Source organism: Salmo salar, chromosome ssa26 (assembly GCF_905237065.1).
Source record: "Salmo salar chromosome ssa26, Ssal_v3.1, whole genome shotgun sequence".
Lineage (NCBI taxonomy): Eukaryota > Metazoa > Chordata > Actinopteri > Salmoniformes > Salmonidae > Salmo > Salmo salar.
In genome coordinates, this window is record NC_059467.1 from 40,094,416 (window position 1) to 40,121,286 (window position 26,871).

Sequence of the window (26,871 nt, forward strand, 5' to 3'; positions counted from 1 at the left end):
TTGGAAAAGCACCAGAAGTAAGCACCTTTTATAGTATTGCTTAGGTTATAACTGATTTGTGAAGCATCTATAGTCTGGTTCATAAATACTATATGTTGTGTTTATGAAGTCGTTGAGCACTATAATACCTATGTATGAATTGGTGTGTTTATGCGGTTGTGTTGTATCCCTGTGTCTAGATACAAGGCACAAAGTAGCGTATTATGTTCATACAGGTACAGTAGCTATATTTCTTACATTATCATCGAGTTTATGGTTCTATAGATGATATTTTGTATTCAATGGTAAAAAGTTTGCGGAGGTCTAAAAATGCCTGTAAGTAACAATTATTTTCCTGATCTGAGTGATTGGAAATCTGACCAATGAAGTTCAGTTGCTATTGTTTCCTCTGTTGAAGAGTTGCCAATAGTCATTTAGAATGGGAGGAGACTAACCGCCCTCATTGGAACCACGCCTCTGTTCAAGGAACGTACTAGCCACAGGGATTGTTGTTAGCGGGTTTGCTAGCAGGGACAGTTCTTCTTTGACATTTGAATTGGAATATGCACCCTCAATCTTGATACTGTTTAACTGGCGAATCTTTGTCATTTGACTGAGAAAATCCAAATTTGGTTCGACAGGTTGTTATTGGTCTCAGTCAGTTGAGGTGAGTTTTATCTCGCAAGCTAACGTTAGCTAGCTAACTAAGCCCATTTGAAGCAAAACTAAATGGCGCTAGCTAGGTGCTGTTACAGCAAGTTGCTACATAACGTTAGCTACATAACCTTGTCAGACCGATGCATTAATACATCTCAGAAAATGTTATCTTTCTGCTGGCAGACTGAGTCTTTAAACATTAACGATGCTTGCTTTAGCATGTCGAAAATGTCGCTAATGTGTTTTTGACGATTAGCTAGCTACAGTAGTTCCATGAGCTAGTGAACAGCATCGTACAGCAGTAGTTGGCTAGCTAAACATTTTTGATAGGATTCGGACAAATTAACGACTGTAACTAGCTAATCGTCAAAACACACTATCCAGCGAAAAACAGTATTTGCTACAGTATTGAAATAATGGTAGCAAGGACAGTTGTTGTGCTAGCTAACGTTAGTCGAATCACTGGGTTTCATGATGATGACGTTCGAACATGGCTGGTTAGCGTAAGCCACAATGTGTTGCTAGCAGTAGCTTACTAAAAAGACCACCGGGAAGTCAACCATCCTTGTTAGCTAACGTTAACTGAAATCTATTTTTAATTAAACATTTTGTTACAACGACAGCTAAGGCTAACGTGTTAGTTAAAAAAATAAAATGCTAATAGTTAACAGTGCTCTATACATATTTGACCTGACACGCTCGTACATTTAGCCACACAAGTTCGGGCGCGCACGACTCCGCTAGCAGTGGATGGCGTCAGGCCCTCTCTTGGCAGAGGGGGAGGGGAATGGGCAGGTCTTATTGCTGGTTTAGAAGCTAACCGCTAGCCAGTTAACATCTCACCATTAGCTTGTGGATCGTCTTTGGGACGTGTCGAAACCGCTAAATAAGAAACTTGGATTAGACTTGTGGATGTGTTCCCTAGCCATATTCCATATGTTGGTTTACCATGTTGAGTGATGAGAGTAACGTTACTTCCTAGTTATCTTAGCAAGCACGCTAGCTAGATAAATGGTTGAATAACGTTGTCCAGTCGGTATCTTGCCAATGCGTCCCTCGTCCCTACACACGATAGCTAGCTACATAGTTATCTATGTATTGTCCACTAAAGCAGTCAATGTGAATTCTAGCTCATATTCTGGCCAAACATCCTTCTTTGTGACGTACTGAATTCTCCAGCCTTGTTGGGGGGGGGGGGGCTACCACTCTCCCTCCAAAGTGATCACAATAACGTTCATATCACATTTTTGGAAATATAGCCACTAGTTGTGGGTGAGACAGATACTGGAGAATGCCATAAATGTGTGCCACAGAGTCTGAAATGATCTAAATTAATGTATCCATCTTGAAATTCGCAGTTGTGTCAGGGTGACTATCGATTATCAATCAAATATGCCTAAATGTTAATTGTGTTGTACCTGTGCATCCTAGCTCTTTTGAGTATGAGTATACAATGAAGCGGCGTGCGGAGGATCAGGAACCAGTATTTGCGTCCCAGCAGCAGCGTCGCCCCCCAGTCCCGGGTACTGCGGAGGGCTTCCAGCACCGCGTCCTAGCCCCAGCCGTGTACGAGGCCGTCACCGACAACATGCAGCCTTCCCCCGGCATCCAATACTCCATCCCCCAGGGTTACCAGGTATGGGAACTGTTGCCATATCTCTTTAATCTAGATGAGAGCATGTTGCACAGAAAATAATAATTTTGCTAGATTCTACAATGCATTAATTTATAAGTACCAATTAACCAGCAACCTGTAGTTTCTGTATTTGCCTTTTTCAAGGCTTTGTTTACTATTTTACCACAGGCAGAATACTGATATTTGACTGAATATGGTCCTCCAGGTTCCCACAATGCCCCAGAACTCCAGTGGCCATGGACATGCCTCTAGTCCCGCTGCACTTGTCGGGCCCCACCCCCACAGTCCAGCTGTCCAATCACAGGGGTCTGCGGTGGTCCAGAACCATGCCCATCCTTTGGCCCCTATGGCCCCCTCACAGGGTGCCCAGTTCCAGCGACTCAAGGTGGATTTTTCATATGTATATATTTTATTGAATGTACAAGAGATAAAAATAAGCACATGTACTAAATACAGAATAAAGTGGAGGTATGATGGACTCAATTAGGACCTGTTGATTTCAAAGCATGGTAGATAATAGGGCTGGGAGTTGCCAGGTATACGATATCATCACCATACTTAGGTACCAATATGTATTGCAATTCTATATGCATTCTGTCATTGTATTGCTATTCCACGTTACAAACATTGCTCACTGTATGACTGCTGCAGAGGGACGAGAGCCATGGGGAAATTAGTTTTCATCAGTCATGGAAATAAAAGTGCTGATAATAAGCTATGAAGGAGAAGTACTGGATAATATGGGGTCCAGAGTGGAGCAGCGGTCTAAGGCACTTCATCTCTCCTTGCCCACTTCATCTCCTTATACCTTTGAAAACATTGTTTGACTGGCATAACTGTGTTTGTAGGTTGAAGATGCTCTGTCCTACCTGGACCAAGTGAAACTGCAGTTTGGGAATCAGCCTCAAGTCTACAACGACTTCCTTGACATCATGAAAGAGTTCAAGTCACAGAGGTCAGTTACAATTTAGTTTGTTTTTCTAAGCAAACACTGTAAACATCCATGTAAGCCGTGAACTCTTGCTGCAGGAAGATATTCCATGTGTTTGAGGGGATCAGTTTGAGCAAGGCGAGCCAGGGAATCACTACTCTTGATCACCTAATTAGTAGTTATTTGAGAAGCAAGGTGATTTGTAGATCAGTGATTCTGCACAGTCTAACTACCATGTAGTCAATCTTAAACACGCACATTTACTTTCACAGCATCGACACTCCGGGCGTGATCAGCCGTGTCTCCCAGCTCTTCAAGGGCCACCCAGACCTCATCATGGGATTCAACACCTTCCTGCCGCCCGGCTACAAGATCGAGGTCCAGACCAACGAGCAGGTCAACGTGACCACGCCAGGTCAGATCCACTACATCACCCCGCACGGAATTTCGGTCCAGAATCTCCCCGTTACGGGGCCACCCAGCCAGCCGGTGCCCCATCATCACCAGGCCCTGCAGCCGCCCAGTGGACCCCCCACCAGCACCGCCACAGCCAGCACCACTCTACCCACCCAGCCTACACCGGCCAAGACCAGCAAGGTTCCAGCTCACTAAGACCCCTTTCCTTTGTTGTGTCATTCTGTGCAAGAACCTCTTCTCAAGTTCTTTGTTTTTGCATGTTTAGTTTTCTATTGGAGATTTGAACCACAAGTCATTGGCTTATTTCTTAATTTGTTATGTAAACGTGTATTAATTTACTTATTACTGTATAGTTGCGTATGTAAATATATTATTGAACTGTTTTATCCTTGTTATGTGCTGACACTACCATTCAAAAGTTGGGGGTCACTTAGACATTTCCTTGGTTTTGAAAGAAAAGCACTTTCTTTTGTCCATTAAAATAACATAAAATTGATCAGAAACAGTGTAGACATTGTTAATGTCCTATATGACTATTGTAGCTGGAAATTGCAAAATTTTTTATGGAATATCTACATAGAGATATCTATACAGAGATCCATTATCAGCAACCATCACTCCTGTGTTCCAATGGCACGTTGTGTTAGCTAATCCAATTTATAATTTTAAAAGGTTAATTGATCATTAGAAAACCCTTTTGCAATTATGTTAGCACAGCTGAAAACTGTTCTGATTAAAGAAGCAATTAAACTGGCCTGGAGCATCAGCATTTGTGTGCTCAAAATGGCCAGAAACAAAGTACTTTATTCTGAATCTCGTCAGTCTATTCTTGTTCTGAGAAATGAAGGCTATTCCACGCGAGAAATTGTCAAGAAACTGAAGATCTCGTACAACGCTGTACTACTCCCTTCACAGAACAGCGCAAACTGGCTCTAACCAGAATATAAATAGGAGTGGGAGGCCCCGGTGCACAACTGAGCAAGAGGACAAGTACATTAGGGTGTCTTGTTTGAGAAACAGATGCCTCACAAGTCCTCAACTGGCAGCGTCATTAAATAGTACCTGCAAAACACCACTCTCTACGTCAACAGAAGAGGCTACTCTGGGATGCTGGCCTTCTAGGCAGAGTTCCAGTGTCTGTGTTCTTTTGCCCAGCTTCATCTTTTATTTTTATTGGCCAGTCTGAGATATGGCTTTTTCTTTGCAACTCTGCCTAGAATGCCAGCATCCCGGAGTCGCCTCTTCGCTGTTGACGTTGACTAGAGTTTTGCGGGTACTATTTAATGAAGCTGCCAGTTGAGGACTTGAGGTGTCTGTTTCTCAAACTAGACACTAATGTCCTCTTGCTCAGTTGTGCCCCGGGGCCTCCCACTCCTTCTATTCTGGTTAGGGCCATTTTGCGCTGTTAAGTGAAAGGAGTAGTACATAGCGTTGTACGAGATCTTCAGTATCTTGGCAATTTCTCACATGGAATAGCCTTCATTTCTCAGAACAAGAATAGACTGACGAGTTTCAGAAGAAAGGTCTTTGTTTCTGGCCATTTTGAGCCTGTAATCAAGCCCACAAATGCTGATGCTCCAAATACTCAACTAGTCTAAAGAAGGTTTTATTGGTTCTTTAATCAGAACAACAGTTTTCAGCTGTGCTAACATAATTGCAAAAGGGTTTTCTAATGATTAATTAGCCTTTTTTTAAATGATTAACTTGGATTAGATAACACAACGTGCCATTGGAACACAGGAGTGATGGTTGCTGATAATGGACCTATGTAGATATTCCATTAAAAATCAGCTGTTTCCAGCTACAATAGTCATTTACAACATTAACAATGTCTACACTGTATTTCGGCTTAATTTGATGTTATTTTAATGGACAATTCTTTTAGCTTTTCTGTAAAAACAAAGACATTTCTAAGTGACCCCAAACTTTTGAACGGTAGTGTATATTTGGTATTTGGAGGCAACTCATTGTCCTTCTCATTTTCCCCCCACAGCCGATGCAGTCTCCTGCCCTGACCCCGACTAGCCAACCCAACCCGTCAATCCCATCCTACGCCTCCCCACGGTCCCCCTCGGTCCAGTCCCACGCCCCGGTGAGCAGCACCCCTTCCAGCGGGCCTCCCCTGCAGAACAACCAGCCCGTGGAGTTCAACCACGCCATCAACTACGTCAACAAGATCAAGAACCGCTTCCAGGGGCAGCCCGACATCTACAAAGCCTTCTTGGAGATCCTGCACACTTACCAGGTATAAACACAGCGCGGGAGCTGCCCCACACAAAGCATTGCATTCGATAAATCTGGCTTCTTTCTGAAGGGTGATTTATTTGCAGTATAAACAACAAGCTATACAAAAGACAGTGTACACACAGAGATCTGTTCGTAACCTGGGTCACCAGTCAATATGAACTTGAGGTTCCATTCCAGTGCTACAATGAAACTGCCGACGGGGCAGTGGTGCCCTTTGTGTGGTCTCCCTGGTCACTTTCTGGGAACAGGGCTACAAGAACCAGATATGTACTGGATAATAATTGCAGAAAGAAACTTTAGAGGAAGGAAATTCAGATAATTCTGATTGTGCGCCGTCCTGGTTAGGGTTTGCCGGTGTAGGCCATCACTGTAAATAAGAATGTGTTCTTGACTGACTTGCCTTGTTAAATAAATACATATATGTAATGTTATTTACATTGACCCTATTATGTCATCCATGGTTAATTCTTGGTATAGTCTATGACCAGTGGTCTGAAGTTCTTGGTGTAGTCTGTAACCAGTTGTCTGATTGTTGCTTTTGCAGAAGGAGCAGCGAAACGCGAAGGAGGCGGGGGGCAACTACACCCCAGCATTGACAGAGCAGGAGGTGTACGCTCAGGTGGCACGGCTCTTCAAGAACCAGGAGGACCTGCTCTCGGAGTTCGGCCAGTTCTTACCGGACGCCAACAGTTCAGTGGTGAGTGATTCACGTCCACGCCAAAATAGTCCTCTATTGCAAGGGATAATGCTTCCTTCACCTGAGATGTTATTTCAGAATGATAGAAGTTGAGTTTAAACTATGTGAGGACATTGAAATACAAACTTGGCCACTGTCATATCATATTGTTATTATGACTAATACCACCTGTTTTATTTACTACATCATATGACAGACAGGGTGCATGATCAAGATGCACTGATAATGCCTTGCAGTTTGATGTAATAGTTGTATGTTTTGTGCAGATCTACACAGATGTTGCCTATCTTAAACTCTCATGTTTATCTCTGATCCAGAGTTGTCCCCCTTTTCTCCAGCTGCTGAGCAAGACCACGGCCGACCGGGCGGAGTCGGTGCGCAACGACCACGGCACCACGGTCAAGAGGCCCCTGATGAACAACAAGCAGCGGCTTAACCAGAACGGCTGTCCAATCCGGAGGCATTCTGGAGCGGGCGCCACGCCTCCCGTCAAGGTAAACTAGCGCCCTCTCGTTGACAGTGTCAAGTCTTTGTATGTAAACGTTTTGTCGCCAAACCGGTGGCAGTTGTGATAGGCTATTTTCTCTTGAACCATATGGTCTATCCACTAGAAACTCATGGACAATATGGACACAGATATAACAAATTAATACTATATATTACTGCTTTATAAAAAAAGTTATTCAAGTATAAATTACCCAAATTACCATAGATTACCAGTTAATTACCAAAATTACTGAAGATTCTGGTAAAATTACCGGTAGCTTTGCAACCATAGTTGTCAGACACGTGGCTATTAAGAAACTAGTTAGCAGTAGTAACAGTTGTAATACTGTTCAGACAGCTTAGAATGGTATACTTTTGACTAGAGCGTCCCATAGATCTGTCAACTCTTTAAATGTGGGATTTTTGGTCTACCATGTCAGTGGTAATGTAGTCCTTATTTACGCTCAATTCATCTCTTTCCCACCCTTGCAGAAGAAACCCAAGATGCTGGTGAAAGACCATGCCATGTCTGAGGCCAGCAAACATAGCATCGGCACAGAATCTCTCTTCTTTGAAAAGGTCCGTCTACATTTTTGTTTTAAACCTAATGTGAATGTTATACAATAACATAAAATGTGATCTATACGAATGACACCTATAGAAATGATTTATTCTGTTCCAACTGAACATGATTTGAATTAATGAATTGCCTGGTTGTGATTAAATGCTGTCCCCCTAACCCAATTGTAAAGTCATTCAGTGTGTGTTGTAGTGTGTATTTACAGAGCTGCTTTCTTATCACAGGTGAGGAAAGCCCTCCGGAGCTCTGAGGCCTATGACAACTTCCTGCGGTGTCTGCTCATCTTTAACCAGGAAGTGATTTCTCGTGCAGAGCTTGTGCAGCTAGTGCTACCGTTCCTGGGGTAAGCTTTAAGGAACTATCACCTGCGCCAAACAACCATTTAAAAACTTTGCACAATTTATCAGCCAGACTACAGGACGCGCTGCATAGCTGTTGCAACTACCTTCTCTGCTGTGAGGAGTGTAGACAATTCAGTCATGCTACAGCAGACGAGTAGAGTTAACAGGGCCACCAGCCTCTCAAGATCAGGCTGAGTTGGTAGTATACAACTCTGACACTCTGAGCATGTCAAAAAGGTGTTGCTAATATGTCTGTTGTTAGGCAAAATGAATGTCCATGTTCATGATCTAAAAAGCTTTAGGCATTCTTCTCTATTCCTATTATTGGCCTCCTATACATTGTCAGCTCGGGGAAGGCAGGTAGCCTCGTGGTTAGAGGCAGGTAGCCTCGTGGTTAGAGGCAGGTAGCCTCGTGGTTAGAGGCAGGTAGCCTCGTGGTTAGAGCGTTGGGCCAGTAACCGAAAGGTTGCTGGATCGAATCCCTGAGCTGACAAGGTAAAAATATGTCGTTCTGCCCCTGAACAAGGCAGTTAACCCACTGTTCCCTGGTAGGCTGTCATTGTAAATAAGAATTTGTTTTTACCTCACTTGCCTAGTTAAATAAAGGTTAAAATAAAATAGTTACATTAAAATAGATGGCCTTGTTCGTTAACGGCATGTGAAAATACAAGCTTTGTTATTCATCCTGATATTTTGCCGCCCATCTAACACCCATTCTGGAATGTGATCTGCAGAAAATTCCCAGAGCTGTTCTCCTGGTTCAAAAACTTCCTGGGCTACAGAGAGTCCAGCCACATCGAGAGCTTTCCCAAGGAGAGGACCACAGAGGGCATGGCCATGGAGATTGACTACGCTTCCTGTAAGAGGTTGGGCTCCAGCTACAGGGCGCTACCCAAGAGCTACACACAGCCCAAGTGTACAGGGAGGACCCCACTGTGTAAAGAGGTGAGCTTAGCCGTTATTCACAGTCAAATGTTACCCTTCAAAGTCAACCAAATGGAATCATAGGATCAATAAAAACCTGAGGAATTAGTCAAATACATGTTTGTGTATAGGAAAATTAAAGAGCAATGAAAATAGAATTTTAGTCACTTTTTTTGCATGCATCATCCAGCCAGTGAAGTCGATTACAGGGGTTTAATTGGTTAGTACGGAGATGTTGTTCAAGTACTCATCTTGGCAAGTGAATCAGTTAGAGCAGAGTTTTAACAGTATGGTCCATTTCAGGTCCTAAATGACACGTGGGTATCGTTCCCTTCGTGGTCAGAGGATTCCACCTTTGTCAGCTCCAAGAAGACCCAGTATGAGGAGCATATTTACAGATGTGAGGACGAGCGTTTCGAGGTGAGACTTTCCCCCCTCTCATGGTAGTTATATTCTAATAGTACAAACCAAAGTATGGTGATGTCCTGTCTGAAGTGATGTACTGACATTTTCCATACTCTTCTTCACCCTGCAGCTGGACGTGGTGCTGGAGACCAACCTGGCCACCATAAGAGCTCTGGAGGCGGTACAGAGGAGGCTGTCGCGCTTGACGGCCGAGGAGCAGGTCAAGTTCCGGCTGGACAACACCATGGGCGGCTGCTCCGAGGTCATCCACCGCAAGGCCATCCAGAGGATATACGGCGACAAGGCCGCCGACATCATCGACGGACTCAAGAGGAACCCGGCTGTGTCCGTCCCTATAGTACTCAAGAGGTGTGATATGAAGAGGTTGTGTGATGAACAATAAATGTACATTTGAGAACTGTAAAGTGGCCTAAGCAACAGCTTCCAGAGAACATGTTGCTGTCCCATGTTAACCACGGTATGTGTTCTGATTGGCCTCGTTCCAGGTTAAAGATGAAAGAAGAAGAATGGAGGGAAGCCCAGAGAGGATTCAACAAGATCTGGAGGGAGCAGAATGAGAAGTATTACCTCAAGTCCCTCGACCACCAAGGTATCAACTTCAAGCAGAATGACACCAAGGTGTTCCGCTCAAAGACCTTGCTCAATGAGATTGAGACCATATACGATGAGGTAAGAGGCAGTGATATACCACTTACTTGATGTGATCTATGTGTCAACGTCTCCAAGTATTGATGAAAGCTGTTTTTTCTTTTTTTTAAAGCTACTCTAACCTGTTGTTTTTTTTGCCTACATTTAGCGACAGGAACAGGCTTCCGAGGACACGACCACCGTGCCTGGCGGGCCCCACATGACCCTGACCTACCAGGACAGCCAGATCCTGGAGGACGCCGCAGCGCTCATCATCCACCACGTCAAGAGGCAGGCCGGCATCCAGAAGGAGGACAAGTACAAGATCAAACAGGTCATCCACCACTTTATCCCAGACATGCTGTTCGCCCGGCGCGGGGAGCTGTCGGATGTGGAGGAAGAGGAAGACGAGGAGGAGGAGGAGGAAGAAGACGAAACCGGGCCAGATGAAGACGGGTCAAAGAAGCATAACGGGTTGGCCGGCAGTGGCGGCTCCGCTAAGTCTAAGCTGCTTTTCGGCAACACGGGGGCGCAGAAACTGCGTGGCCTAGACGAAGTCTACAACCTCTACTACGTCAACAACAACTGGTACATCTTCCAGCGCCTGCACCAGATCCTCTGTTTGCGGTTGTTGCGCATCTATGGGCAGGCAGAGAGGCAGATCGAGGAGGACTGCAGGGAACGGGAGTGGGAGAGGGAGGTGCTGGGCGTCAAACGGGATAAGAGTGAGAATCCTGCCGTCCAGCTGAGACTAAAGGAGCCCAGTAAGTCCAGACAACCTTTCAAACCAAACTGCAGTACGCTGTGTACCCACTGACCATTAAGGTTTAGATCAAAGGATCACACATTTTTTTTTGCTCCCTGTGTAACATTTTTCCATGGAGAAAATGTACTTTACCTTCATCATGCAATTTTATATCTACAAAGCTTTACCTCTGAAGAAGTCTAGTCTGTCACATTGTTTTTTACTTTCATATCTTTAAAAAAAATTGCCGTGTACATGCTAACATCTCCAGGAGAATGTTTTTTTTTGACAACGTCAATGGTTCCAACACAGACCTTTGGTGTTCCAATTGCACATAGATGCCCTTCCTATCATTTACACCACAACCAGGGGGAGATTTTCCCTCCAAATGTTTTCCTAATCACTTCAATAGGCTGTATTTTTAAACCTTCTGATTTCGACACGTTTTTCCAATGTATGGCTCATTCATGCATATGATACCATCTGTAACCTTCTCCTAGCGGAGAAAGCCACACAATCCTTACATTCAATGCTTCAAATATTTCATGCGTGTGAGCTGCGCTCGTTTGTTTCATAGTGGACGGGCACTTGTGAAGCAACACAGGTTAACTGTAAATGCTTAGTTATTTTGATAACTGAGAATAAATCAAATACATCGGTCAAATCAATGCATCAGATCAGACGTTAGTCAGACTTTCTCCTACTAATAACATATGAGGGTGAGACATTAATCCTTATAGCCCATAGTGTCATACTATGAAGTGGATGTTGTACACTCACTATCTCATTTCAGTAGGCTATGTTTTGCCATAATGATCTGATCACACTGTGCTACAAGGGATGTAGATTAAGTAGCCTACAGCAACCTTACCTGGGCCACATTCTGTAGCCAAACGTTGCCGAAAGAAATGCCACCAATAGTCCGTTGCATCCTTATTCTAATCTAGGCTACATGTCAGAAAGGCATGTTTGTTCCACATAGAGTATATCTGAACTTTTCAAAATGTTGCATCTTGCTGAACGCACCTCTGATGTTGATTGGCAGGTGGAATGATGTCTAATCGGGTTGCAAGGTAAAAGTGGGAGGTGGGATCACTTGTAACTTACACAATTTTCCAGGACCTGCTTTGGCTGGTGAACGCTACTTTCAAAAACTACTTGCTGAAATTATACAAAACATTTGTACTATCACTTTAAATCCTGGCCTTTTCCTTTCCCAGTGGACATTGAAGTGGAGGACTACTACTCTGCCTTCCTGGAGATGGTGCGGAACCTCCTGGACGGTAACATGGAGCCCACCCAGTACGAGGACTCCCTCAGGGAGATGTTCACCATCCACGCCTACACTGCCTTCACCATGGACAAGCTCATCCAGAGCATTGTCAGACAGGTCAGTACAGTCTTTTCCCTCCGGTAGGTCCCAGACAGCAAGAAAAAGCAAACCTTGAGGAACATCTAGGCACCAAAATTGTCAAATGAGCTAAATGGGGGCCCACCCTGCCTAAACAATGATAACTTTGATGGCTGACTTAATGACTGTGCTCACACCTGGCATTGTGGTTCCTATCACCAGCTCCAGCACATTGTGAGTGATGAGCTCTGCGTGCGCGTGACAGACCTCTACCTGAGCCAGAGCACCAACAAGGCCACCGGCGGCGCCCTGTCCACCCAGGCCTCCAGAGCGACCGCCGAGGGGGCATACCAGCGCAAGGCGGAGCAGCTCATGTCCGACGAAAACTGCTTCAAGGTATAGTGTGGGAGTATGGGGGGGGTGGTTGGCTGTCCCACCTGGGATGTTATGGTGTCTCAGCAAAATACTTTGAGTTGCATTTGAACTTTCATGTGTTCTCTGTCTGGTTTTCTCTCTTGCTTTCATTTTGTTCTTCTGTCCCCTTTCTCTCATGATGGTACGTTCTCTCTGACCTTTGCTGTCTGTCTTGTTGGTTGTCTTCTTGTTTGACTGGTTTGTTTGTGGTCCAGCTGATGTTTGTGAAGAGCCAAGGCAGCGTGACCCTGACCCTGGAGCTGCTTGACACGGAGGAGGAGAACTCAGACGAACCCGCTGAGACAGAGGTGTGTGTGTGTGTGTGTGTGTGTGTGTGTGTGTGTGTGTGTGTGTGTGTGTGGCAGGCAGGTGGTGACATCAGTCTAATGCATCGCCACATGACATTTAGAACAGATTCAGATGAGTCAGATTCTTGTGTAGTGATGGTAGTTCCCTTCTTGTTCTTTAAACAGCGGTGGTGCGACTACGTGGGACGCTACCTGAACTCGGACTCAGCGTCTCCAGAGCTGCGCGAGCACCTGGCCCAAAAGCCTGTGTTCCTCCCCAGGTGAGGCCTCTGGCTGTGTCTCCCCCGTCTGCACAGCTAACAGCATCTACCCCTAAAGGCTCTCTCTAAGACAGGCAATGGCACTGTTTCACAAGCCAAAACCAGCTGACAAAAAAAACAAAAGGCTCATTTTGAGAATGAGTACAAGCCCATCTCCCTCTCCACGTGCAGGTCAGTTCCAGGTCAGTGTTTTTTGCACAAACCAAACTTTCAGGGCTTTCTCCCCGTAGCCTCAAACTAAATGGGGCCCCGAGACTTCTCCACGAAGCACTTGTTTTGAAAAACTCTGCCAATAGTGATGAACACACACCAGTTGAACTACAAGTGCACTAGGTCATTTTTGTGTTTGCTTTCCTCAGAAAAGTAGGCCTAAGTGCTAAAAAAATCAGATGTTTAGTAGAAATGCTGACGGTGCCTGTCCTGTTTTTGTTAGAGAGAATGTAATTGGCTGTCTACTCGAAAAGCAACTTGTTTCTCCATTTCTTCCCCCCTACCTTTATCTCCGAAAGATTGCACTTTACCCTGCCATCTTTTTAAATAGACTCATTATTTATCCATTTATTCACTCTCTTTTTTTCCTTTTTTACAGGGCCCTTTTATTTATGAATATTGCAATTTTTATATTATATTAGTAGGATAGTATTTATTTCAACTTTCCCACTCAACAAACTAGTATTCAAATCATTGGGTAAAAAAAAAAAAATGTATTTCGTTAGATTTTTTTTATTGTGAGAATAAGGCTACAATAGCGGTTTGATATAAACTGAAAGGAGGAAAAAAAGCAATGAACAGGAGTTTACTTTTCACATTGCTTATGTATGTAAGGGAAGGAAGTATTTTTATACCATCGCGCATATTAGTGTTCAATTGTACAATAACTTTCTCTGTTGGAGGATAACCATTTGGTTGAGCAGAAATTCTATATGTACAATGTCCTTAATTGCATTGTCACGACGGCCATTTTTTTTGTTGTGGCATTGGTGACAGGCAAAAGGCCCCATTTTGTCGGTCTAGAGAAAAGGATTCAGATAAAATCATTTTTCTTTTTTATCAGCTGCCCTGTGTTTCCTGTAATTGTATTCATAGGAAAAACATTCTGTATGTGACTTCTTCTAATCACTGTTTAGATACATGTAAATGTTGTACGGATTGAGATTTGGGGTGTTCAGCATACTCTATTATAATGTGTAAAACAATTTAAGGATACAGTGCACTCCCGTTGCAATCTTTTTGTTGTGGGTGAGGTTTTTATACGAGTTGACCAAGACTAGTGCTGATAACTCATGAAAACCTGGTCAAGCACGGCATCTGCAACACTTGTACAAAAGAGAAGGGGCTTGTGAATAAAATGGTCTGAATTGTATGCTCAAATGTTGGTGTATTTCTTTCCAGACTTCTCTCTGAGCATTGCATGGAAGGGTGGTTGGGTCCTCTATTAAGCCCTGAGATGAGTGTTGCACATCAAGCCTGTCTGTCTTTGGTTTTCAGTGCTTGTTGCCATTTTTCAAAATGGCTGTCCATAATGTATCATATACATTTCAATGGGCTGGAAGGACCCATGCAAAACAGGGGGAAAAAATTGGCGTCAGTCCCCCCCCCCCTTTTGTTTTATTTTACCCATTGCATATATTTGCTACTTGTCTTGACTGGATATGATTTATCCGTGATCTCACCCACATTTTGTCTGTTTCTCATATCAAGAATATGAGAGGTTGGTACAAAAGTCAATAGGCATGATTCTCTTATTTTCCACCCCAAAAAGTACCTTTTAAACAGCAGTGACAACCAGCAGGTTGTCTTCTCAGTTAAATGTTATCCTCATTGCATGGTCATAACTGCTCTGTACATTGTCAGTGGAAGTACTGTATGTGCACATCAAAGTATCTTTCAACCCATATCCTGGCTTGTTAACCCTTTTGGCGGCAATGTGTAAAAAAACGAATGAAATGTCCTTTCTCCCATTTCTATTGGAAATTGGCTACTCTAACTGCAATGTCCTAAGTGGCATTGACAAAATATGCTTCACGGTTTCAGTCCTCGCTCACCTCTACCCTGTGTGGTAAGTACACATTTAAACCTTTCATTAAAGCGGGGTGAATAATAATTGCATTTTTAATGCTTGCAAAATAAATTTTTTAATCTGGATTCAATTTGATTGACCAAAATATTTTTTTTGCCAAGGATATTAAAGACTAACAAGAGAATCAACATATGAATGTCAAACGGAAGTGCACTGTACAGGAATACTGCTGCTACTGCAATAGAGCCTACCCTTCCCCTAATAATTTGTGTCCCAGTTAAACTTATTATTGGGTGAGTTGCTATGCATGGGTATATCAAGACAAATCTTTACAGGGACGGCCCGCTCAAATTTCACACATTTTCTGATCTATTAGACTTTGAGTCGGAAATAGAAAACATTGACCTGAATGACTGCGTATTTTGACCTCTAAATAGCATTAGCGTTGGTCTGTTATTTTGGAACCATGTGTCCTGTCATTTAGCCATAAGTTACACATGTTGTGCTCAACCAATGTTACAAATGGTATGGATATAGTGCATTGCAGTCTAAGTACTTGCATGATTTGACCGAAATTTGCGTAAACTGTCCTTGTAAACTGAATTGCTATGTGGGTAGAGGGCACAGGTAAGCAAGGCGTTGTTACTGGCTCTGGTCTAATGCCAATCTTTCTCCTCTTCCAATCAGGAACCTCCGGCGGATACGGAAGTGCCAGAGAGGGTGGGAGCAGCTGCAGCAGGCGAAGGCGGCTACGGGGACGTTGGAGAAGTCCCACAGCGCTGAGGACCTGAAGATGGAGTGCATGTTCAAACTCAACTCCTACAAGATGGTGTACGTCTTCAAGTCGGAGGACTACATGTACAGACGCACTGCGTTGACGCGGGCTCACCAGGTAGGCAACACCACCAACCAATGGTCCCTAAAAAAAATGTGGGGCACTGAGCAAATTTCAGGTCTGCTGAGCACAAACTTGAACATTTATGAAAATTCTGTGCAACTTCCAGCGCATGTTTACTGTGAACACTGAGGCTGTACTCCCTTTAAGTTTTAACAGTGGCCAAGTAGGCTACTGTGGCTATTTGATCAATGGCTAAAATGGATCCCATAACATTTTAACATGGAAATAGCTGTTCTATCATTCAGCCTACAGTAGCAGCCAATGTGTGGTGTTCAATGTAGGCCTACATTCCATGAGGCTTTAAAAAAAAAAAAACATGTGGGCTTGACATTAACCTGTTAATACACTTGACTGAAAATGTTGTTTGATGCAAGAAACCACTTTACAAAATAAAATGCATTATTATTCCCATACCATTACTACAGAGAATCAGACTAATGCTACCCTCTGCCTATTGGCTACTTAGCTTATTCAAGCCCGTCTCAAAATACAACACTGCCCCTTTAAGACAGTCTCTTTACCTGACTTGCTTTTAAAAGATTTCTAGAAATGCACCCATTTTGTGCTCTTGTAAGAAGTAATCACTCCCCCCTGACTACAAATGATCTCTAACAGCTAATAACTCACTAACTAGCAAAGGATATGAACAAAATGTGCACACGTGGCTACATGCAGGGAATACTCTAGAACAGTGGTCACCAACCTTTTCTGAGTCCCGGTCACTTTCTGAGTCGAGATGCAATCCGAGATCTACTGCTCAGAATGTTTTTAAACATGACTTAACCGTAAGTCTCTGCAACATTAACCAACATGAGCCAATTGAAAGACAATATGCAAAACAACTAACAATACACTGAATTCATCAATGTTCACTATTTTAAATTGTAAAGTCATGTCTTTCTACAACAACCTTTTGCATTTTGGGCGGTAAACTCGATAAAGTATTCAATAATCAAGGCATTAGAATGTACCATAGGCCACCTAAATAGAGCTCCTTCCGCAAAAAAAAATTTGCCCATGGGGACCTGGCTACTATTTCTATTTGGCTGGCTACTTAATGTACTTGTGGAAAACACTGAAGATATTGGAATATGTCATATTTTGAAATAATTTAGAGAAACATAATGGCCGCTTACTGATGTTTCAACCAACATGGTGTTGGTCAGAGTGCTGATATGATCTTCACTACAGCTAACCCCGATGTCCCTCCCTTCCCCAGTCCCACCAGAGAGTCCACACTCGCCTGCACCGCCGCTTCCAAGGCTTGGTGGACACCTGGGCCAAGGAACACGTGACCAGCGACATGGCCACCGACACCCGCAAGTGGCTGATGGGAGAGCGTCGCGAGGGTCTGCTGCCGTGCACCACCACCCGGGATCCCCAGGTCCTCTATTACCTGAACATCAACAGATACCATGTGACGTATCATGGCAGCTCAACCGGATGACGAGATGACGGAAGGGTATTACTTAACGTCGTTTTAATAAATCAGCTTGGCAGCAAATTGCTGGATTCTGGAAACTGCCGGAGATTACTTTATATTTGTTTTTATAAGGACTTTTTAAATGGACCCTCCCTATCTTTGCAGCACAAAAAAAAGCCAAATTTCCTATGTGGCCACCAACCAGTTCTCCATCAGTCCCCTAAACCCCCACCCACCCCTACCGGCCTGTCTTATGCCACCTTTGAATTCAGCAGAAAAGATATGCTGCGACGGAATACGCTATGAGTGCAAGAAAGGAAGCCGTTGTAGTTAAACAGCTATTGATCCTTGGCTGGACTGATCCTCAGACTGATGGATACTGTTGAGAGCCACGCAGAAAGAGCACGCCATACAGAATGCTTGGTCTTTTTCCCCCGTTTTGAAGCAATATACACCCATTGAAGTGGTTGAGGAGCACCACACCATCCGGTGTGCAGGTCTCTAGGTTACCAGCTAAGGGGAACCACAGAAGTCTCTCACAACCACTGTGAGTAGGAAGATTAGCATACAGGCATGTACTATGAACATGTATTTTATCCGGGCCACAAGATGGGTTTTGGATTTTGTATAATTGTATAGCCTGTGAATGTTTCTTTTTGTCAGTGGTACAGGTATGTATGCTATGTGTCCACAAACATCTCTGGCAGCCGTGGTGTAGATATTGGGCAGATTAATGCGAAAATACCAGGTTTTCCCCCAGTCAGTCAAGTATAGTAACATCAGACTACCCACATACTGCTGATTTGTAAATAGCTTGTTGATAGTTGTCCTTTTTGTCAGAGATGTGCATTGATGTGTACCCTAACAGACTTAGTTTAGACCTCGGGTCAAAAGTTGCTGAAGAGAAATAGCCTATATTGAAAATGCTCAAATTTTAACAACTGTTTTTACCAAAGGAACTTTATTAGAGCCTTTTTCCTTTGTGTTCTGTTTCTTTCGTGTTATGTCATGTAAGCCTTCATTTAGCAAAGTATAACATTTTCATTGTCTTGAAATTGATAATTTTATACAAAATGTTTCAAGGCATTATTTGTCTATCTGGTTTTTCACTCAAGTCATTGGCACCAGTTCCCATTCGGAATTTCTGAACAATGAATGTAGCCTAGAAACTATTTACCGCTTTCCCTGTACATAATGTAAACGGTTTGTACCCCCTAAACCAATTCCCCATTAATATATCCATCAGAATGTCTGGATCAGTCATCAATGGTAACGGGCAGGGTGTTGCGTGTTAAGATTCCCACTTGGATCACAGGTTCCTCCTCCAGGGCTACAGTAGAGGGATCAGTCATGCCACATGCAGCATCCCCATCTCTACTTTCTGGTAAATGTCACTTTAAAGATGACTCAAGAGACATAAGACTCCCGAGTCCGTTTCTGAAGCACAATCATGCTCCATTAAAATCAGTCCAGATGAGATGTAGTTCTGCCTACTTTACAAGGTATTGATAATGTCTCAATATAAAAGAACGCTGGTAAAGGCCCCCCAATTATAAACAGCACTGTTTTATAGTGTCATGTTGTACACTTTCAGAAGGTGCAGGTGTAGACACATGTACAATGATTTGTGAAATTGTATTCTGATCGCCAAATCTGGTCCATGTCCATAATAAGATCCACATTGACAACCATCTGAGTATATGTGAATGTATACCATTCAACCGCTACAGTTTAATCATCATCAACAACCAAGCACACTGCATTTGACATGCTCTTCCTTTGTCTTTTTTTTGTAAGAAATCCTGTCCCCAGAAAGGTCGAGCCTGTAGTGTTTTGGGTTGGTGGTAATAATACTTCCATTTTCCCAGTGTTTCATCATCGTCGTATATGAATTTGAGTTTAATTTTGTGTAACCACATGTCCCACCACTCGGTACCTCTTCACGCCTGACCAGAACCTTGTCATCTGGCTCTGTTTCTGTCCAGCAAAGCCTGTCAATTCTGGATGTTAATTCTGATCTCACATGAGAACCTGGGCATTCCCATTTACATGAACAAATGTAAACAGAAACACTTTTGGCTATGGACATCAACCAGATCCTCAGATCCACTTGACTGAAGTCTTGCTCCTACACTACCGATGGAACGATCTCATGGAATAGATCCAAGCCACTACACCAGGGAATACTTTGGGGAGAGTTGTAGTCATGGGAGTGTGTGAAGTTTAACTGCCACCAATTGATCTGGAAGGAGGACATTTTAACAACCCAAATAGGACAAGTTTCCCCATCAACATTTGGCCCCACAAGGCTACTCTGTCAGTGCTGTAACCAGCTAAAGACAATCTCTGGACTGTTTCTATCTTTAGACTGATTTTCATTTTTCTATTTACTGTGTTGAACATATGGAGTACAGGAGGACTACCGGGCAGCTGAATTGTATATACAAACTACAAAGACTACATTTGTAGCCCATTTTCTGTGTCCCTTTGTCACCTCTTCTTTGACTTCTATGATGTTGTGTAGTATGGTGTTTGGCATTAAACTCTTATTTGAATAGACTGAAGTCTTGTCCATAGTTTAATTTATTTTAAACCTCTAGGTGGCGTTCAAGTTGCTTGAACAAGAGAAACATCGTCTGCATCTGTTCTGATTGGGCAAATCTCTGATGCTCCTTTTTGGTTCCTTGTTGTTGCCGTGACTTTCTGCATGTTAAGCAATAGGTCACCTAAACTTAGAATGAAATGAATCATTTTCCTTCCTGACGTTTGTCTTGATACAGGCAGATGTATTTCTTTAGACATTTCCTTGACACCAGACAAATAATACAATATATTGAAATGATATGTATATTGTCTCTTATTGCCAATAGTGTCAAAACACTGTAAATACAAAAAGGACAAAACATTGTTTTATTAAAGTGGCAGTTGGCATGAGAAACAACGTTGTCTAAATACAATTGCATGTTTGGTCTAGTTACATGAAGCATGGTAAATGTCTGTTTAATCCGATATATGTTATGAAATATTTCTCTGAAGATGGGTGTATTGGGGAGTTACTGCAGCTGGACCAAGGGGGATGGAGCCCATTATGATGGTCCTGGTCCGTCCTGAAGCTACGTTATTTATTTTCTCGTACGTAAATCCGTGTGCAAACCACGTCGTCTGCCCCAAAGGTCTGAAAAAGAAGGGAGAGGGACAAAGGATTCCAGTTATCTCATCAACAGAAGTGTTTCCTGCTGTTGTAGATCAGATTTTGAACCTTCAGATAAGAACACAGGACCATTTTGTGTTCATCTCAAATATGACAACTGGTGTCAAGTGAGATAAATAAAAAATATATACACTGCTCAAAAAAATAAAGGGAACACTTAAACAACACAATGTAACTCCAAGTCAATCACACTTCTGTGAAATCAAACTGTCCACTTAGGAAGCAACACTGATTGACAATAAATTTCACATGCTGTTGTGCAAATGGAATAGACAACAGGTGGAAATTATAGGCAATTAGCAAGACACCCCCAATAAAGGAGTGGTTCTGCAGGTGGGGACCACAGACCACTTCTCAGTTCCTATGCTTCCTGGCTGATGTTTTGGTCACTTTTGAATGCTGGCAATGCTTTCACTCTAGTGGTAGCATGAGACGGAGTCTACAACCCACACAAGTGGCTCAGGTAGTGCAGCTCATCCAGGATGGCACATCAATGCGAGCTGTGGTAAGAAAGTTTGCTGTGTCTGTCAGCGTAGTGTCCAGAGCATGGAGGCGCTACCAGGAGACAGGCCAGTACATCAGGAGACGTGGAGGAGGCCGTAGGAGGGCAACAACCCAGTAGCAGGACCGCTACCGCCGCCTTTGTGCAAGGAGGACCAGGAGAAGCACTGCCAGACCCCTGCAAAATTACCTCCAGCAGGCCACAAATGTGCATGTGTCTGCTCAAACGGTCAGAAACAGACTCCATGAGGGTGGTATGAGGGCCCGACGTCCACAGGTGGGGGTTGTGCTTACAGCCCAACACTGTGCAGGACGTTTGGCATTTGCCAGAGAACACCAAGATTGGCAAATTCGCCACTGGCGCCCTGTGCTCTTCACAGATGAAAGCAGGTTCACACTGAGCACGTGACAGACGTGACAGAGTCTGGAGACGCCGTGGAGAACTTCTGCTGCCTGCAACATCCTCCAGCATGACCGGTTTGGCGGTGGGTCAGTCATGGTGTGGGGTGGCATTTCTTTGGGGGGCCGCACAGCCCTCCATGTGCTCGCCAGAGGTAGCCTGACTGCCGTTAGGTACCGAGATAAGATCCTCAGACCCCTTGTGAGACCATATGCTGGTGCGGTTGGCCCTGGGTTCCTCCTAATGCAAGACAATGCTAGACCTCATGTGGCTGGAGTGTGTCAGCAGTTCCTGCAAGAGGAAGGCATTGATGCTATGGACTGGCCCGCCCGTTCCCCAGACCTGAATCCAATTGAGCACATCTGGGACATCATGTCTCGCTCCATCCACCAACGCCACGTTGCACCACAGACTGTCCAGGAGTTGGCGGATGCTTTAGTCCAGGTCTGGGAGGAGATCCCTCAGGAGACCATCCGCCACCTCATCAGGAGCATGACCAGGCGTTGTAGAGAGGTCATACAGGCACGTGGAGGCCACACACACTACTGAGCCTCATTTTGACTTGTTTTAAGGACATTACATCAAAGTTGGATCAGCCTGTAGTGTGGTTTTCCACTTTAATTTTGAGTGTGACTCCAAATCCAGACCTCCTCCAATTGGATTTCCATTGATTATTTTTGTGTGATTTTGTTGTCAGCACATTCAACTATGTAAAGAAAAAAGTATTTAATAAGATTATTTCTTTCATTCAGATCTAGGATGTGTTGTTTAAGTGTTCCCTTTATTTTTTTGAGCAGTATATATACTTCTTGTTCAAACTCTCATTGTGACAGAATGGAAGACTGCTTTAGCACACAACTGGTTGAGATTTCCTGTCCAAAAACAGTCAATTTGGCACATGGCAGCTGCTACAGTATCAGTGAATTAATGAGGGAAGAGGGGAAATGATCGAGATGTGTGGGTGGCAGAGGCGCATCAAGCCCCCAAAGATTTATGGTACTTTAAGAGGTGCAGCAAGCCTGCAACCGAACTTGTCAGCACCACAGATCATCATTACCCCAGCACCCAGGGAGGGAGGGAGGAAAGTAAGTATCATTCGGGTTTAAAGAATGGCGCTAAGATGGAGCCATCTGCAGTGTGCAGCAAGTGTCCAGGGAGACATTAACGTGAGATGCGTCATGGTCCACTGGCGTTTTCTAACACAACATGATCAATGAGGCACATTATTGCGGGCAGGCAGACAGCCAGTAGCTTTTAACCCTCCACACACACCGTTGGAGGTAAAGGTCTGTATCAGGCACTGGAGAAGGAAATGCCCCTCCCCCCCTCTTACATTGGGGCTTCGATACTTTACAGGACAACAGCATGGTAGATAACGTGAACAGTGTGTCAGTCAGGAACACATGCAGTATCAGTAACTACAGGACAACAGCATGGTAGATAACGTGAACAGTGTGTCAGTCAGGAACACATGCAGTATCAGTAACTACAGGACAACAGCATGGTAGATAATGTGAACAGTGTGTCAGTCAGGAACACATGCAGTATCAGTAACTACAGGACAACAGCATGGTAGATAATGTGAACAGTGTGTCAGTCAGGAACACATGCAGTATCAGTAACTACAGGACAACAGCATGGTAGATAACGTGAACAGTGTGTCAGTCAGGAACACATGCAGTATCAGAGTAACTACAGGACAACAGCATGGTAGATAACGTGAACAGTGTGTCAGTCAGGAACACATGCAGTATCAGTAACTACAGGAAAACAGCATGGTAGATAACGTGAACAGTGTGTCAGTCAGGAACACATGCAGTATCAGTAACTACAGGACAACAGCATGGTAGATAACGTGAACAGTGTGTCAGTCAGGAACACATGCAGTATCAGTAACTACAGGACAACAGCATGGTAGATAACGTGAACAGTGTGTCAGTCAGGAACACATGCAGTATCAGAGTAACTACAGGACAACAGCATGGTAGATAACGTGAACAGTGTGTCAGTCAGGAACACATGCAGTATCAGTAACTACAGGACAACAGCATGGTAGATAACGTGAACAGTGTGTCAGTCAGGAACACATGCAGTATCAGTAACTACAGGACAACAGCATGGTAGATAATGTGAACAGTGTGTCAGTCAGGAACACATGCAGTATCAGTAACTACAGGACAACAGCATGGTAGATAACGTGAACAGTGTGTCAGTCAGGAACACATGCAGTATCAGAGTAACTACAGGCACATCCCCTGCTGCCCGTCCTATTAAACTAAACTAGTCCCCCGAGATTTCTCCATGCTAATGAACACATCCTGGACTCCATCCGTCTTACATCACTGGATACAGTAAAGCCAGTACATACGGTCTTCATTACTTCCTTCCCCCAACCCCCCTCCATCCCTCTTCCCCTCCATCCCTCCTTCCCTTCCTCCTTCAAAGCTTAATTTCCTCATCAGCTCATAGATGCTTTGACATGAGCCACCTGCATTTCCGTTTTCCTGGCCAGGTCCAGATTCCTTTGTCACCGGAAGGAGAGGAGGCTTGTTTTAGTGGAGGATGAGGCGCTGCCCATTAGCTCCCTGGAATTAATAAACAAATTGTTTAAATTGTTCAAATTTAGATCCATTGCTTGTGAGAACAAAATTCTGGAGTTATGTGGGGGATCAACCTTTCAAGAGGTTTGTTTTTCCATGTGTGGGACCTGGGAAGAAGTGTATCGTGGCACCTTGTTTGTCATCAAATGGGTTTTGCTGCATGTGGATGGGCAGATGCAGTGGTGACTTTTGTCACATCCTGACCAGCAGATGGAGCTATTGTATTAGTTTTGGGGTCAGGACATGGCAGTTTTTGTATGTGAATGATTGTGTTGTTGATTGGGACTTGCAATTGAAGGCAGGTGTGTTGAGTTGCCTTTGATTGGAAGTCCTATATAGGTGTGTGTGTTTTTCTTTGGGGTTGTGGGTGGTTGTTTTTGCACTGCGTTTCATAGCCTGCAGAACTGTTGCTGTTGTCACCTTTATTGTTTTGTCAAGTGGATGCTTTACTCCTTTTTTAAATTAAATATGAGTATTCACATACCTGCTGCGCCTTGGTCTTCTCTCCATGACAACTTCTGTTACAACTTTCTCCATATTGCGGTAATTCAATAAGAAAAAGTCATGGTTCCCACCTTTTGAGACCCTACCGAGTTGAGCATTTAGTGAAAAAGTATTTTCCTCCACAGTAAAACACAAGATTGTGTGCCTAGCGGGAAAAATGTTTGACATCAAAAAACAACAGGTGTTACACTGACCTCTCCCTCTAATATTGGACAAAACTCTGAGCCAACCTCATGATCCCTTCTCTAAACAATCAGACAGTTGTCCAACAACGGCCTCACAGACCTATCATATGGCTCAATATGCACAGAACTACACACCCTTGAGTTGAAACACACACGTCATGAGTGTTGCAAAGTCCAAGCATGCTATCCAGAAAGGAGTCCCTTACATAGAGGCTTTCCTCTTGATTTCCCTCTGGGCTTTGTAAGAGTCAATAAAGAGGTTATCCTCATCACTTAGAAACTGGAATCTAAGGTTATTGGCCCCATTTATTGTTGTCAATCTGGTCTATAAAATTAAAACAGGCCAGAAGTTTCCAGAAAGCACATTTATTTTTTAATATGAAAGCCAGTGTCGTGAAGAAGTCAAGAAGTGTTTTTGATGGATGTAAGGACCTGGTATGTGAGGAGCTTAACAGCCAACATATATTTTTGTGCAGTATAATATCAGCCTGTACCAATACATCAAAGAGCAAGCTTTGAAATCCCTTAGGAACCCTTTTAGAGGTGTTCGTAACAGTGACAATAGTTTCTGAGTTAGGCTGTGCAGAGCAAAATCCATCATATGGAGTGTTCTGGTGGAAAAGCTTGTCTTAGCTTTGATGTCAAGCGTCTGTTTGAACCTACAGTATAATCTCTTGGGGCATAGTATGAAGTGCAGGCCTACTCTCTTTAGGGTTCAGAATGAAGTGTTAACACTAACAGTGTGGGGTACCAGTACACCAAGTCTGGAACCAACAGGATGCACTTCTACCCCCAAGCCATTAGACTGCTAAATAGCTAATCAAATGGCTACCCAGACTACCTGCATTGACCCTTTATTTTTGCACCAACTCTCTTGCACTGACTCTATGCACACACACTGGACTCCACACACACTGTTCTCTACACACACACTGGACTCTACACACACACTGGACTCTACACACACACACACTGGACTCTACACACACACTGTTCTCTACACACACACTGGACTCTACACACACACTGTTCTCTACACACACACACTGGACTCTAAACACAAACTGGACTCTACACACACACACTGGAGTCTACCACACACACTGGACTCTACACACACACTGTTCTCTACACACACACTGGACTCTACACACACACTGGACTCTACACACACACTGGACTCTACACACACACACTGGACTCTACACACACACTGGACTCTACACACACACTGTTCTCTACACACACACTGGACTCTACACACACACTGTTCTCTAAACACACACTGTTCTCTAAACACACACTGGACTCTACACACACACTGGACTCTACACACACACTGTTCTCTACACACACACTGGACTCTACACACACACTGGACTCTACCACACACACTGGACTCTACACACACACTGTTCTGTACACACACACTGGACTCTACACACACACTGGACTCTACACACACACACTGGACTCTACCACACACACTGGACTCTACACACACACTGGACTCTACACACACACTGGACTCTACACACACACTGGACTCTGCCACACACACTGGACTCTACACACACACTGGACTCTACACACACACACACACTGGACTCTACACAGACACTGGACTCTACACACACACACTGGACTCTACACACACACTGTTCTCTACACACACACTGGACTATACACACACACTGGACTCTACACACACACTGTTCTCTACACACACACTGGACTCTACACACACACTGGACTCTACACACACACTGGACTCTACACACACACTGGACTCTACCACACTGGACTCTACCACACACATTGTTCTCTACACACACACTGGACTCTACACACACACACTGGACTCTACACACACACTGGACTCTACACACACACTGTTCTCTACACACACACTGGACTCTACACACACACTGGTCTCTACACACACACTGTTCTCTACACACACACTGGACTCTACACACACACTGTTCTATGGACTCTACACACACACTGGACTCTACCACACACTGGACTCTACCACACACTGGACTCTACACACACACTGGACTCTACACACACACTGGACTCTACACACACACTGGACTC

The 26,871-nt window shown here is 43.9% G+C and overlaps 2 protein-coding genes and 1 non-coding gene across 6 annotated transcripts in view; 2 read left to right on the forward strand and 1 right to left on the reverse strand.

The window, feature by feature from the left end:
* The first annotated feature begins 447 nt into the window (after window positions 1-447).
* Window positions 448-19,931, forward strand: LOC106587652 (paired amphipathic helix protein Sin3a). 4 transcript variants are annotated; one of them, XM_014176231.2, is made up of 21 exons: window positions 448-646; window positions 2,068-2,272; window positions 2,478-2,657; window positions 3,121-3,227; window positions 3,476-3,800; window positions 5,614-5,865; window positions 6,412-6,564; window positions 6,903-7,058; window positions 7,543-7,629; window positions 7,855-7,973; window positions 8,706-8,916; window positions 9,199-9,315; window positions 9,431-9,669; window positions 9,807-9,990; window positions 10,118-10,712; window positions 11,914-12,083; window positions 12,267-12,440; window positions 12,674-12,766; window positions 12,932-13,026; window positions 15,734-15,938; window positions 17,164-19,931. In XM_014176231.2, the coding sequence occupies exons 2-21, from the start codon at window positions 2,090-2,092 to the stop codon at window positions 17,389-17,391; spliced, it is 3,873 nt and encodes a 1,290-aa protein (XP_014031706.2). In that variant the 5' UTR covers window positions 448-646; window positions 2,068-2,089; the 3' UTR covers window positions 17,392-19,931. The 4 variants fall into 4 exon arrangements, with proteins under 4 accessions (XP_014031706.2, XP_014031705.2, XP_014031707.2 ...); XM_014176230.2 differs by having other exon boundaries at window positions 449-646; window positions 6,882-7,058; XM_045708517.1 differs by lacking the exon at window positions 448-646 and adding an exon at window positions 1,836-1,908 and having other exon boundaries at window positions 6,882-7,058.
* On the forward strand, window positions 8,055-8,192 carry LOC123730868 (small nucleolar RNA U109). Its single transcript, XR_006762319.1, has one exon. It is a non-coding gene; the product is annotated as a small nucleolar RNA U109 (small nucleolar RNA).
* A 332-nt stretch (window positions 19,932-20,263) lies between the features above and the next one.
* LOC123730765 (cellular retinoic acid-binding protein 1) overlaps window positions 20,264-26,871 on the reverse strand; it is a 30,923-nt gene continuing 24,315 nt past the window's right edge. Inside the window, exon 4 of the mRNA XM_045708520.1 lies at window positions 20,264-20,542. Within this exon, the coding sequence (XP_045564476.1) occupies window positions 20,486-20,542 (57 nt within the window). The 3' untranslated portion in view covers window positions 20,264-20,485. The remainder of the gene's footprint in view (window positions 20,543-26,871) is intronic.